General features: G+C 43.8%; 1 protein-coding gene across 1 annotated transcript; it reads left to right on the top strand.

The window, feature by feature from the left end:
* Nucleotides 1-9,614: 9,614 nt before the first annotated feature.
* On the top strand, nt 9,615-12,174 carry LOC124010705. The gene is made up of 2 exons (XM_046323355.1): nt 9,615-9,652; nt 11,590-12,174. The coding sequence occupies exons 1-2, from the start codon at nt 9,632-9,634 to the stop codon at nt 12,172-12,174; spliced, it is 606 nt and encodes a 201-aa protein (XP_046179311.1). The 5' UTR covers nt 9,615-9,631.
* Nucleotides 12,175-15,532: the final 3,358 nt, after the last annotated feature.

Below are 15,532 nucleotides of genomic sequence, written 5' to 3'. Positions count from 1 at the left end.
AAGTGTCGTCTAGCCCCCTTCCCCCCTCGTTCACTCTGTGTATACATTTAAAAAACAAGTGTTGTGATGTTTTCCATTACTCTGTATGTAATGTATTATTGCTATTCTTTTATAATATTTTATTGTTATGATTTAATAATATTATGAATCTGTTTATTTTAAAATGTAGGATTTAATTTCTGGAGGTTTTTTGTTGTTGTTGAAAGGGCATGCACCCACTGATGACGTCACAGGAAAGTGAACCTTCACTAGTCTCCTTAAGGAAAACCCACAGGATATACACAATCTACTGCCCAGTCAGAGAACAGCACCTTGGTCCATCATGGTACTTTAAATTGTAATGTCCCTCTCCACCCCCCCCGAGAAGGCGTTTTCTCTGTAGTAGACTACTAGACTAAGTGACCGTGAACATGCAGAGGATGCAGTCTTATTTATTTGTTTAATCTTCCTTTTGAGACAGACTTATTGTCAACCTGTTCTATCTGCACACTCCGGAATCACTCTGCACCAATCAGCATCCACCTAGAGGAAGACATCTTGGAAGTGTCTGGTTTTTATTTGTATTTTTTTTTACCTGGAGGGCAGTTCTTCTGACCTTCTGTGAAATTATTCTGCTTGGATGCTTAAAGGACTCTTGTAACAGAGCTGAGCCAATCAGGAGGTGGTGTGGCAATTGCCATGGTAACTGGCAAAACCCCCCCCCAAGAGGTCAACATTTGTCCTTAATAATAATAATAATAATATATGCCATTTAGCAGACGCTTTTATCCAAGAGTCATGTGTGCACAACATTTGTCCTTACTCACACACAACCAACCAATCGGCCTACCTACACCTACACCCTCCCCCTCTCCAACCACCTCTCTCTCCTTTTGTGGCGTCTCCATCTGTCTTTGGTTTGTTTTGTAAATACTGTAAAGTGAATTTTGATATCATGACATGTTTTGATATTTCCGTCACAACCTGCGAGATGAGTTGATTCAGACCAACTTGGTTTGAAAAGAGACGGTGTGTGTGTGTGTGTTTTTTTACAGTACCTCACTGTTTATCTCTGACACAACTAGCGCCAGGAGGGACCCTCTTTATTGGATCATTATGTAGGACCTACAACTAACGTTAAGAGTCCAGTATTTCCTGGCCAGGTCAAGCTGTTAGGGAAATCTCCTGTCCCTCGTAACGATATATGATTGTTTTCTATTCAGCCCTTTTCTGTATTTGAATTGAGAAAAGATGTTAAAGGTTCTTAATGATGTGGAGAGAGTTAAGGGGGGGGGGGCTTCTGGTGTAGTTTGAGATACTGCTGTATAGATTCAACTCTGAACCATATTCACTAAGGGCAAATCGGAAATGCACCCAATTCCCTATATAGTGCACTACTGAAGCCAAAAGTAGTGCACTACATAGGGAAATTGGGTGCCATTTGGAACGTGCCCTAGTTTGCACCAGTGCAAACTGTTTGTTGGAAGAGGATAATTATTGGAAAACGAACCGTGAAACTGTTTAGTTTTTAAAATGTGAGATATATTTACTTACCATAACTAGGGCTAGGAGTTTTTTTATGTGCCCTTGTCAGTGGAGGCTGCTGAGGGGAGGATGGCTCATAATGTCTGGACTGGAGCGTGGAACCATGTTTGTATGTAACATTTCACTGATTCGGGCTCCAGCCATTAGCACAAGCCTCCCATCCCAATTAAGGTGCACCGACCTCCTGTGGTCCTTGTCATTTCATGTGCTCTGGAAAAACTCATGACCTTCTTTTGACCTTTCCACTCTGCCCATACGGAAGAGGACGCCCCTTTATCTGTGACCGCATGGGCAGCGCCATTGAGGCTACAACCCGTAGGGACCCCCATCCGGTTGACTACTTTAGCATGGCGAAAGCCCTCAATGGCGCTACCCATGCTAAAATGGCATTTTGGCCACTATTATTCTCTATGGCTCTACCTTTTTTCAAGTTGTTTCCCGACTGTGACCTGTTCAGGGAAACCTCCTGGCCCTAGTGGTGTCAAACTGTGCACCGGTGCAAACGCCTCTCCTGTATGAAAAATCAACGTTTGTCACATTGTTGGTCATTTGTGTCTTTCTATGGTGACGTATAATACTGTTTCATTCTGGGTTGAAAGGAGGGGACAGTGGGCGAGGACACATTTGACTGTTCCTTGGGTTTGTCCATCTCGCTAGTCTAAAGTAGCGTCCTCCTCTCCCTTCACCTGCACTGACGTGGAAGATGGATCTGTGCAGACGAAGGAGATGACGTGAGGAGAGGAAGCCACTTTAAATTTGAGCCGCAGGCCATGTTTTTCCTCTGACGACAAAGCAGCATTGGATACGAGGCAGTTTGTTTTTCCAGAACATTTAGTCCATTACAATGATCCTGTGTTTTTAAATTCTGTTAACCCCTTTTTTTTTTAGATTGGGTGCCACCTTGATTTGACGATCCAACTGAAAGAACTTTGACCCATCTCTTGCAGTGCTGTGTAATATAAATGATCCCATGACATTTGGTTGGAATATTGCCATATTCAGGTTCTTTTCAAAAGCAGCGGGACCATAATCTAAGGGGCCAACATGGTATCATGCCAATCTGGATAAAACATGGTGAAGAACTGCTTCCTGGGTTTGCTTGGTATTTCCTGATAGGCTAGTTTCTACTCCTAAATGTCTTGTGTAGTAATAAAACGTTTCCTATTTGTACGTTTTCTTTGTTGTAATAAAGTTTCTTTAGAGACTGATAAAGTTGCTTATTGGGAAGAGAAAAAAAGGGGGAGATCTTGCATCAACAATAAATGTCAGTTGTTTTGGGTTTTTCACCGAGTCATCTTTTTTTTCACCCCTGTGTCCTTCTCGTTGTTGTAGATGATACATCAAAAAAACAAATAAAGTGAATTCACTACTTTTGCGAAGACATTTAGTTCTTTCAACATCTTTTAGAGGCTTCTAGTTCACATCACCTCAATTAGTTTGCGCTCTCTTGCACTGCTGACGATGAGCGCAAAGGATGTTTTGTGTGTGTGTGTGTGTGTAGGCAGAATAGCCAGAAAACATTCCTCCTTATCCACTATCTTTTTATCACCATTCTGTGTAGTGACAAGATGCCGTTGACAGACATGGCAGCTCTGCTTCTAGCTCCTAAGCAACTTTGCAGTATTTCTTTTTTGTTTTTGTGACAAGCATTTCGCTGCACCCGCAATAACATCTGCTAAATGTGTATGTGACCAATAAAATTGGTTTTAGAGTGCCATTTCTGCACACACACACCCCTCTGGGCTGTTTGAACTCAGGCGGTGGTCTGCCAGATGAAGGCTGTTCAAAGCTGACTTCTATCAGTCCTTCCCAGAGCCTTTTGTAGTGTGGAGACTCAGCAACAGGTGACATTTAGAGCTGAAAACCATTGACAACTTTGAACACTCACCGCTACCCACGCCTGCCCTTCACCTGAGACAGGACCCCCACGCTCCTCATACAGGAGAGAGGTAGAACGGAGCGAAGAGGATGTGTATCAGTGTCCAGTCGGCTGAAGTTGTCTGCTGCCAATATGTGATGTGTGGATCTCCACTTGGTCTGGAGTGAAACCTTCACAACCCAGGACCTCAGACAACCATGTCGGGCCCCCAGGACCTCCTGCCAGACGGCAGTCCCCTGATTGGAGCAGCGAGGCTGGGGAAGCTTCGCCTCGTTAGGCTGCTCCTGGAGGGTGGTGCTCAGGTCAACGAGAGGAACCCGGGAGGAGAGACTCCTCTCCTGGCAGCGTGTAAAGCCCTGAGAGGGGAACCCACTGGACCTGGAACCCTGAAACTGCTCAGATACCTACTAGACAACCAGGTCTGTGTCTGCTTTTAAAGGAGAGCTCTGTATGTTTAATTTTCCCTTGTGGGATTCTATCGTATTCTATTCTAAACAGGTGTGTGTGTGTGTGTGTGTGTGTGTGTGTGTGTGTGTGTGTGTGTGTGTGTGTGTGTGTGTGTGTGTGTGTGTGTGTGTGTGTGTGTGTGTGTATACCTACATCCTAACCCAGGCAGACCCTAATGCCCAGGACCGGTCAGGCCGTACAGCTCTGATGTATTCCTGTATGGAGAGGGCTGGAGCTCAGATAGCCTCTACTCTCCTCACAGCTGGAGCTGACCCCAGTATGGAGGACTACTCTGGAGCTTCAGCTATGGTCTACGCTATCAACGCACAGCACCAGCCTACACTACAGGTCAGGAGGGAGGAGGAGGGTGTGTGGTTAACTATACTTGTGGGGACCAGTAGTCCCCTACTAGAATAGTAAACAAACAAACATTTGAGGGGACATTTTGTTGGTCCCCACCAGGTCAAACGCTATTTCTAGGGGGTTAAGGTTAGAATTAGGTTTAGGGTTAGATTTTTGGGTTAAGGTTTGGTTAAGGGTATGGGTTAGGGAAAATAGTGTTTTGAATGGGACTGAATAGTGTGTCCCCAAAATGTTAGTTATACAAGACTGTGTGTGTGGTGAAATGATTATAACTGACCATTAAATATCCCAGGTGCTACTGGACGCATGCCGCGCCAAAGGCCGTGACATCATCATCATCACCACGGAGATGGGTGTGAGCGGAGGACCGGTGACGAGGCGCTACCTGAACGTTCTGCCGTCTCCCGATGCATCACCTGTCACCTGCATGTCACCCTCTGACATCATCATCAAGACGGGCTCACCCAACTCACTTGAGGGAGAGAACGTGTTCAATTTCAGAGGATCAGGTTAGAGGGAGGGAGGGAGGGAAGGAAGGTGTTAAACATCTCAGGAACCTGTCTCATCCTTTCTTATCTCATCCCAGGTAAGAGGGGGAGTGGCAGCAGCAGCAGCAGATTCTCCCCATGTGAGCTGAGTCCAGTGGACCAGTCCTGTGTCACCCCTCCCAGACAGCGACAGTGGTCTGAACCATGGCTAGCTATTCACAATCTGGCTCGACTTAACAAGGTCTACCAAGAGGGAAGGAGGGAAAGGAAGGTAGAGGGAGGAGAGGAAGAAGGAAAGGGAGAAAAAGGTTCTCTTCATCACGACTTTAAGAAGGAAAGGAGGGAGAAGGCCGAGCTAGAGGAAGAGGTGGGAGATGACAAGGAGAGTCGATCTGTCCATCTCTACCATAAGGAAACCTCTTCCGGGGCCTCTTGTTCTCTCCTCTTTCCCACAGAGGAGCACCTTTCCCAGGCAGCCCAGAGCAGACTGTCCCCTGAGAGGCTAGCCCCTGGAGGTTCCACCTTGGATTTATACAGAGAACACCCCAGTACTCAAACTGCTTTACATTGTAGAGGGGGATCTAATGTCATCGGAGGCGATCCAATGACCCGGAAGTGCTCTGTGGACAGACTTCCTCCCTGCTCTCCCTCTCGCTGGCAGGGAGCTCGTAGGAACACCCTCCCTTCCTTGACTCCAGCTCCACCCCTTCTTCACCTGCCTCCCCTATCGTCTTATGAGTCTCACTTACAGGTCCCGCCCCTTGGCCTACCTGTTGCAGGTGTAGGCATGATGTGTCGGACGCAGGTGACCTCTCCCTCCTCCCCTCTTTCTCTCACTCCGCCCCTTTCTCGCACTCTCTCCTCCTCCCCCGCTCTTCCCTTTAAAACAATATTTAGACCGGGCTTTCTGCCTCCTCTACCCCTCTCCTCGTCCTCCTTTGTTCCCCCTCTCCCTCCCTCCAGTGAGAGGCCACCTCGACGTCACTCTATCCAGCTGGAGCCGCTGAGAGGAGAGGAGGAGGAGGAGAGGAGGAGGAATAGAGGAAGAACAGAGGAGATAAGAGGGAGAGGAGGAAAGGAGGAGCGGGAGTGAGACCCTATGTTAGCTGTTGTGGTGTGATATGTGTAGTTACTTGTAATAACCTCTAGCGCATGCTGGACACTTATTTAGTGCTTGCTGACCTGAATGTGTGCTTTCATATCAACAGTCTAAAGCAGTAATCTCCAATCCAAAGAATTAGTTGGAATCATTTGTTTATTAGATATTTCCTATTTATACTGTATGGATATAAAACCCATCCTTTATTCCCTTCTGTTGTAGCCTTTTCCCCACGCTGAAAGTTGTCGCTGAATTTGAGTCTGTCTTGCTTTATGATAGTCACATGCCCCTACCTTTACAAGAAGTTAGTCAGTATTCTTAGTGAGGGCTTTAAAGCAAATGTTAATTTGACTGTGTACTTTATCTACAGGATTGGTGTCCCGTCAACAGGATGGTTAAGCTAACGTAGGCTAATATGATTAGCATGAGGTTGTAAGAAACAAAAACAAATCACAGGACATATCTGATATTCTTGCTAATCTAACTGCACTGTCCAATTAGCAGAAGCTATGTTACAGTGAAGGAATACCATGCTATTTGAGGAGAGTGCACAATTATGAACTTGAAAATGTATGAATTAACCGATTAGACACATTTGGGCAGTCTTGATAAAACATTTTTAATAAATATGCAATAGTTCATTGGATCACTTTAAAACTTTGCACATACACTGCTGTCATCTAGTGGCCAAAGTCTAAATTGCACCTGGGCTAGAATAATTCATTTTGGCCTTTCTCTTGCATTTCAAAGGTGATGGTACAAAAAAACGGTTGTTTTTGTCTTTCACCAGATCTAATGTTTATATTCTCCTACATTAATTTCACATTAACACAAACTTCAAAGTGTTTCCTTTCAAATGGTATTAAGAATAAACATATCCTTGCTTCAGATCCTGAGCTACAGGCAGTTAGATTAGGGTATGTACTAATTTTGGCATTTGATCTCGTAACAGGGGTGGGCAATTCCAATCCATGAGGGCCTGACTGGTGTCACAGTTTTTCCCCAGCTAACACACCTGACTCCAATAATCACCTAATCATGATCTTCAGTTTAGAATGCAATTTGATGAATCAGCTGTGTTTGCTAGGGATGGAGAAAAAGTGTGACATCAATCAGGCCCTCGAGGGCTGGAGTTGCCCACCCTTGCAGAATTCACTCTTCTTTTCCCACTCACGTGTTGGACAACAGCTGATAATTAGCTAAATTGAAGCGCTGTACCAACATGTACAAATGACGGAGTCAATGCAATCGTGCATTAGATGACGCATTCAGAGTGCTGCGTTTATGTGCTAGCCAGAACGAAGAAACTCGGAAATGTCAGACTTGTTTACTGGTTGTAGTTATATACGTGTCGCATTCAACGAATCAGCAAGTCGGACATTCCAGAATTTCCTAGTTCCGACTAGCATGTGAACGCTGCATACTTTCACATACTATAAAACATATATTTTTTTGCATACTATTTAGTATGCTAATATGGGTATTCTGATACTGCCTCTTTCTCTCACACACTGAGCACGAGCACAGTCATCTCCATTATGACCACAGCTTCCTCTGACCTGGCAGAGCACCTGTCCTGTTCCATCTGCACAGAGATCTACGCTGAGCCTGTGTCTCGGAGCTGTCTGCCTAGCACACCTTGGAGATGCCTCCAAGACAGCCGGAATGCTGGACACCAGCTCTGGTCAGAGCCAGAAACTTCCAGATCAACAGACTGATCAGGAATGTGGCCTACCAGCTGAAACTGGAGGAAGATCCTGAAAGATAGAGCGCCACAGCCGAGAGAGGAAACGGCAGAGAAGATGAACATGGTGAACATGGAGAGGCTCGGAAGACGGACAGTAATCTGATCTCTGGGATCTGCAGAGATGGGAGAGACGACAGAGGACACACATTCCAACCTAGAAGAGAAGAACATAAGGATCTGGAAAAAAAGAGGTCGCCTCAGATTTGTAAGTCGCTCTGGATAAGAGCGTCTGCTAAATGACTTAAATGTAAATGTAAATGTATGCTACTTCAAGAAGGACATTAGTGTTCCGGAATAGGATGAGCAGCAACGAGAAATGTCTCAAACAAACGAGATGTCAGATCATGTCAAAGCCCAGATCAGGGGTGATTTCAAACAAGTTTTTAAACAATACTGTTCTATAGTCAGCTGATATTGATTTCCTTAATTAATCATATATTGAACTACAATGCAAGTATTCAGGGACACCTACTCTTCAATGAAATGTTTCAGGCCTATATAATTACACATCCAGCACATCTTATTTCTCTACCAGCATGCGAACCGTGAAGATCCCTCAACTGCAACAGCTCTAGTTGATTTAACTGATCAATGGCTCAGGTCACTTGACCAAAATAAACTTATAGTTGAGCTGCTTCTTGATTTTAGTGCAACATTTGACCTTGTTGACCATATGGCTAATAGCTGAGGCCATTGAAGAGATATGTTTTCTTGGAACTGTGATACTGAGGTGGCATAGACTATGGAAGACTTGTTTTAGTGTAGTAAGGTAGCCTACAGCATGTATTTAATTAATAATGATCAGGATGATGAAAAAAATGGACATTAGTGGTAGACTGAGATCAAACAAATAACCTAAGTAAACCTGGATGAGTTGTGAAATCTAAAACATATTGACTTTGAATTAGGCAAAACACCTGTATTATGGTCAACCATTTGATAAGAGGTAGAGCATTTTATTTTAATATAACATTTGGTTACATGGATTCAATGTAAATATTAAATATGACTGTGCTCAACAGGTAAAAAAAAGTGAATTGTTCCAGCATTTGATTACACATGAGAGCTTCTGTGGGTAGTCATAGCAATGGGGCCTTCATTGTGACATCACAAGATTCTGATTCTGGGAGGTTAGCTGTTGCACAGACAAACAGAACAGTGCAAAGAGACTGATTCAACTAACCACTGACAGATTATTCATGTCCTATTTCATTAGCAAGAGAACACGCTGCTTACTTGAGAGGTAGGTTGTAATATAACTTACTGTTTAACTATGTTTCTGAAGAATAACTACTTTTTAAATGACTTGTGTACTAACATGACCCTTTAAGTAGGCCTGACATGCAATCATGGTGACAAGTGAAACTATTGACGAGAGAGTTTGCTTGAATCCATTTTTTTGTGAGAAAATTGTTCATCCTGACAACTGACATGGCATGTTACAGTTGTTGTAGTCAGCCAGCCTAATGGCAAATACATTCTATTGATGAAAGAAAACTGCATCTCTGTGTTAATCCCCAACATATATTACAATCAATTATCTCAATAAATATGTACCTCTTTAAATTCAGTTGCTCTCAAAGGCACTCAAAGAGCAGACTGGTGTGATTCAAATAGATGAAACTGTACAACAAGTTAGGTACATGATGGATATAGAGTCACTTTCTTCCCCAAAAACCTTTTTGAATGATATTATACAAGTGATTAGTGTGGTTTGTGAGAACCAGAACCAATATGGTGTGGCGTTACATGAGGGGGTTGAATAAGGCTCAATAGTAAGGTACAGAGAGAGCCTGAAGTTAATTAATTGTATGTAAACGGGAAGAAACGTGTAAAGAGATGTATTATTCTTTGGTTAGCAACACACCACTTACTACAACGTTATGTACTTTCCAGAGTTATTGTTAGCTAGGAGGAAGACATGGAGGGTTCAACGCTGACACAGAGGAGGGCTGAGTGTCAGTTGAAGGAAAGGGAGATCCAGACAGACTACATGATGGAGCTGGGAGCCAGGTTGGCTCTGGTGAGACAGATCCAGAGGGAGCAGGAGAAGGAGATGAAGGATTTGGTTTGAGACGAGGAAAATGCCAAGCCTGATTGAGGAGGTAACAAGACCAAACTTTGACAAAGTCGACTTGAGTTCTGTTGAACAATATTGATTAAATCAAATATATGTCAATATACGGGCAAAATGTGTCATATGCCATGGAATGTAAGCTAACAATATTTTGTCAGATAACTTTTCTTGTGTTGTATCGTGTTTGTCTCTCTTTGAGTATTGTTATGTATGTAGTCCTCAGTTCTTATGGTTGCCTTGTCTTGAAATTGTTTTAAATATGAAGACCAAGTGATCTCTCGTAGACCTTCATATCAGGATTATGTAGTTGTCCCACCTTGCTACCTTAAGTTGAATGCATTAACTGTAAGTCATTCTGGACAAAAGCGTCTGCTAAATGTCTAAAATGTCAAATGTTATGCTGGGTGTAGTGCATGTATTTTTACACTTAGTTGACCCGTTAGCTAGAAGATCCAGGGTTGGTACAGACTGGTGCAGAGCATCTGAGAGGACACTAGATCTATACAGTGTCTTAGGAAAGTATTCAGACACCTTTACTTATTCCATCTGTTGTTACGTTACATCCTCATTCTAAAATGGATTAAATCAAATTAAAATTCTCAGCAATTTACACACAATGATCACTTTGTAATTATGGAGTAAACTGTTTTACATTTTCTGTTGCTGATGTATTAAACTACCTTATTTACATCAGTATTCAGACCCTTTGCCATGAGTCTCAAATGAGCTCTGGTGCATCCTGTTTCCATTGATCGTCCTTGAGATGTTTCTTCAACTTGATTGGACATGTGGTAAATTAAATAGATAGGACATGATTTGGAAAGGCACACACCTGTCTATATAAGGTCCCACAGTTGACAGTGCATGTCAGAGCAAACACAAAACCATGAGGTCGAAGGAATTGTCCGTAGAAATCCGAGACAGAGAGGTGACCAAGAACCTGATGGTGACTCTGACAGAGCTCAAGAGTTCCTCTGTGGAGATAGGAGAACCTTCCAGAAGGACAACCATCTCTGCAGCACATCACCACTCAGGCCATTATGGTAGAGTGGCCAGATGGAAGACACTCCTCAGTACAAGGCACATGACAGCCCGCTTGGTGTTTTCCAAAAGGCACCTAAAGACTCTCAGACCATAAGAAACAAGATGCTCTGGTCTGATGAAACCAATATTGAACTCTTTGGCCTGATTGCCAAGCGTCACGTCTGGAGGAAATCTGGCAGCATGGTGGCAGCATCATGCTGTGGGGATGTTTTTCAGCGGCATGGACTAGGTGACTAGTCAGGATCGAGGCAAAGATGAACGGAACACAGAGTTCCTTGATGAAAATCTGCTCCAATCCCGATCAGGACCTCAGACTGGGGGAGAGGGGTCACCTTACAACAGAACAACGAACCTAAGCACAAAGCCAAGACAACGCAGGAGTGACCTCGGGACAAGTCTCTGAATGTCCTTGCGTGGCTCAGCCAGAGCCCAGACTTGAACCGGATCGAACATCTCTGGAGAGACCTGAAAATAGCTGTGCCGCAACTTTCCCCATCCAACCTAACAGAGATTGAGAGGATCTGCAGAAAAGAATAGGAGAAACTCCCCAAACACAAGTATGCCAAGTTTGTAGCGTAAAACTCAAGAAGATTCTATGCTGTAATCGGCGCCAAAGGTGCTTCAACAACGTACTGAATACTCATGTACATTTCCAATTTTATTTAATTGTAATGAAATTGGAACGATTCTGGTTTTGCGTTGTCAATATGGGGTATTGTGTGTAGATTGATGAGCGAAAATAAAGATTTAATCAATTTTAGAAGAAGGCTGTGAGGTAACAAAATGTGAAAAAAGTGAAGGGGTCTGAATACTTTCTGAAGGCATTGTATATGTGATGTATAAGTACATAGTGTTCACTCATAAAGTATGTATGTACTGAATGTGATCACTTTCATCATGTCTGTTTCTTTTCTCCTGCAGAATGTGAGAGATGTGACCAACCGTCCACTCACTGAGTTCATGGCTCCCTGTATTGACTCCCTCCCACCACTGGCTTTCACCAATCGGAGGCCTATACCAACCATGTTGCATCCCCCCTCTCCATTGGCCATACGCACTCAGTATGCACAGCGGTTCATTGTATTTTCCTACTTTGTCCCTGCTGAGTGCCCAGTTGCCACAGAGGCCACTGCAGATGTATCTGCTGGTAAAAGAGAGGACTTGTCGCCCGATGCACATCTATCCTCAATGCTGCATCGATACCTGCCACACTTCTTTAATGATGACTCCATTCCACCACAGCAGACAGTAGAGGGAACCACTGAGGTCTCAGTTGCTCCAGTGGCAATATCTAATATCAAGGAAGAGGACAAATTCTATCCGTTCTCCCTCCCACCACTGGCTCAGCGGCTCATTGGCAATTCATTCAATGTCCCGGAAACATCCCAGCTTGCTGTTTCAGCCACGGAGTGTCGAGTTGCCAAAGTGGACACTGCAGCCACTGTCAGGAGAGAGAACCGATGGGCAGCTAGCTTCCTTCAACTGTCCATGCCTGCCAGTCTTTGAATGACTTCATGCCTCCAGAGCACACAGTAGAGGATGCCTATGGGCTCATTTTTTACAGCCACTTCAGGCAATTCTTCCTTCAATGCAGCTAAATGCCCTCCCAATTGCCTCCAAGTCTGCCACTTGTCTTTGACATTGACTACAAACTGCCAGGGGCGGCAGTAGAGGGAACCAACAAGTGTCCAGTTGCCAGTGAAACAACCAATGATGTGTCCACTCACCTCAAAGAGGAAATGGCAGCTGATCAAAGCCCTCCTGACCCTGCAGCACTGCCTCCAAGCTCGCCATGTATCCGTGACTCTGACCACAAACTGACCAAAGAGGAAAGAGAAGATGTACCCGAGTCCTCCCTTGCCACAGAGATCACTGTAGGCACATCCATTGTCCAGGGAGAGGACCTGGATAAAAGCCCTGCTCCAAGGCTGCCTCCAAGCTTGTCACACGTTTTGGACAATGACCATAAGCAGCCAGAGGAGACGATAGAGGGCACCACTGAGTGCTCAGTTGCCGCAGAGGCATCAGTTGCTAATAGAGTGGATCCATCAGCAGCTACAGGTCTTCCCTCAGTGCTGCCTTCAAGCCTAAAACGTGTCTTTGACAATGACTACAAACGGCCAGAGGAGGCAGTAGAGGGCACCAGCAAGTGTCCAGTTGCCAGTGAAGCAGCCGCTTCCGTGTCCACTGTCCTCCAAGAGGAGTTTTTGGCTGATAAAAGTCCTCCTGCACCCACAGCACTGTCTCTAAGGCTGCCCTGCACCCACAACATTGACCACAAACAGCCAGAGGAGATCGTTGAAAACACCACAGAGTGCTCAGTTGACATAGAGGCATGTGCAGTTGCATCCACTGTCAAGAGAGAGGAACTGATGGGTGATAAAAGCCATATCCATGCACTTCCTCCAAGCCTGGCATGCATCCATGACAAGGACCACAAGCAACCAGATCAGAAAGGGAGGGGCACTACTGAGGAGGTGGAGATCTGCCCTCATGCTCACCAGCTGGTCCCAGATGCTAAATTAACTCTGGCAACCTGCAATGATGAGCCGCCCACCCCTCTGATCAGCGTGGTCACTAAGATGCCTGTTAGAGTTGGAGCCTCCATATGCAGTTCAGAGGATGAGGAACCCAGGCCCTGGACCCTGGAAGAGGAAAAGGTAGGTGTCCTATTTCACACTAAAACTTTACAGGGATGGTGGTCAGTTCTATTTCAATTCAAAGCGTTGAAGAGAATTGGAATTTTAGAGTCCTTTGATCGGAATTGAAATGGAATTGACCCCAACCCTGCTGCTCTTTGCTCACAGTATAAAACATCACCCCTCACTAGGGTTAATTGGCCATCATTGTATGTTGATCACTTAATTGTGTATTGAATTTGCCACATTGGAACAATATTATATCTAGTATCTATGTCTTCCTGTTAGGATTATTGGATAGGCATTGAAATTGAGAGTGAAGAGAGGAGCGTCACTGAGGAGGTGAGCCCGAGGGAGGGATTGAAGAGTGAGGCGGACTGTGCCCATTCCAAGTGCTCCAATGGGACGGTTTCATCAGAGAGAGCAGAGACCATCTTGGGAAGAGTGGGCTTTCTGCTCATGAACCAAATGCAGAAAATCCAGTTTTTGAAGATGGAGGAAAAAGAGAAAAATAAGAAACTGAATAAGTTGAAATATGAAGAGAGAAAGGAGATGAAAGACAAGGAGGAGGAGCAAAAAAAGAGGGAGAAGAAAGAGATGAAGGAGAGAGAGAAAGAGCAGAAGAAAGTCTTGAAGGCTGAGAAGAAGAGGGAGAAGTTAGAACAGAAAAAGAGAGAGAAGGAAAGAAAAGAGAAGGAAAAGGCAGAGAAAAGGAGGTTAGAGGGGCTGATGAAGATACATAATGACATGATGAAAGACAGAATTAAGAAAGAGAGGAAGTGTTCTGAGGAGCTAAAAAAGAGAGAGAAAGTTCGAGCTGAGTTCTTGGAGATGGAGAGAAAGATTCAAGAAAAGGAGGAGAAGAAGAGAGAAAAGATGAGGAGAGAGGAGAGGAAGAGACTAGAGAAGAAGAAAAAGAGGGAGCCAGCTGGAGGTGGAACTGAGACGGTGATAGAAGAGCAGGGAAGGGATGAAAGCTTGAAGATGGATGAGTAGACTGGGTAATAGAGAGAGATATAGGGAGGGATGGTATTTTTGCATGCAATGAAAAAACAAAGAATTAAAATAAAAAAATAAAAATGTTAACTCTGATTTTTGTTAAGGCATACTGTACAACACTGTATAAACACAAAATGTTTACTTTTCACAAATCTGGGGAGTGTTTAATGATGAGGAGTTGAGGAAGAACAGGGGGGGAGTTGGAGGGTGGAGAGGAATATGATACAGAGGAATTTGATAGAAGGAATATGATATTTTATTTTATTTAACCTTATTTAACCTTATTTAACTCGGCCAGTCAGTTCAGAACAAATTCTTATATACAATGACGGCCTACCAAAAGGCAAAAGGCCTCCTGCGGGGATGGGTCTGGGATTAAAAATAAATAAATAAAATTAAAACATAGGACAAAACACACATCACGACAAGTGAGACAACACTTTAACCTCTTTCAGCTAGGGGGCACTATTTTTATGTTTGGAAAAAGAACGTTCCCAAAGTAAACGGCCTATTTCTCAGGCCCATATGCTAGAATATGCATATAATTGACAGATTAGGATAGAAAACACTCAAACGTTTCCAAAACAGTCAAAATATTGTCTGTGAGTATAACAGAACTGATATTGCAAGCGAAAACCTGAGGAAAATCAAACCAGGAAGTGGCTTCTATTTTGAAAGCTCCATGTTCCATAGCCTGCCTTCGCTCCATTTAAGGGATATCAACCAGATTCCCTTTCCTATCGCTTCCTCAATGTGTCAACAGTCTTTAGACATAGTTTCAGGTTTTTATTTTGAAAAATGATTGAGAAAGATAACATTGCGTAGTGGATAGCTGGGTGTTCGCATGAGTTTTGCTTACCGAACAGAGTGGGACAGCCATTGACTCTCCTTCTCCTACTGAAAAAGAGACAGTGCCGGTTGATATCTTATCGATTATATACTTTAAAATCAACCTGAGGATTGATTATAAAAAATGTTTGACATGTTTCTGTGGACATTACGGATACTATTTGGAATTTGTCTGCGTTGTCGTGACCGCTCGAGCCTGCGGATTTCTGAACACAATGCGCCAAACAAACGGAGGTATTTTGGATATAAAAATTATCTTTATGGAATAAAAGGAACATTTATTGTGTAACTGGGAGTCTCGTGAGTGAAAACATCCAAAGATCATCAAAGGTAAGCGATACTGGGGTACAAAAGTGAAGTGAAAAAATAAATAAATA

Source organism: Oncorhynchus gorbuscha, linkage group LG23, assembly GCF_021184085.1.
Source record: "Oncorhynchus gorbuscha isolate QuinsamMale2020 ecotype Even-year linkage group LG23, OgorEven_v1.0, whole genome shotgun sequence".
Classification (NCBI taxonomy): Eukaryota; Metazoa; Chordata; class Actinopteri; order Salmoniformes; family Salmonidae; genus Oncorhynchus; species Oncorhynchus gorbuscha.
The sequence above is the reverse complement of the archived record's forward strand: the minus strand, read 5'-3'. Positions and strand labels throughout refer to the sequence as shown.

Excerpts from the sequence above, each read along its gene's own strand:
- LOC124010705 (XM_046323355.1), top strand. The coding sequence starts at position 9,632 with ATGCCAAGCCTGATTGAGGAG. Across the intron at positions 9,653-11,589 it reads TGCCAAGCCTGATTGAGGAG|AATGTGAGAGATGTGACCAA; the intron begins GTAACAAGACCA and ends TTTCTCCTGCAG.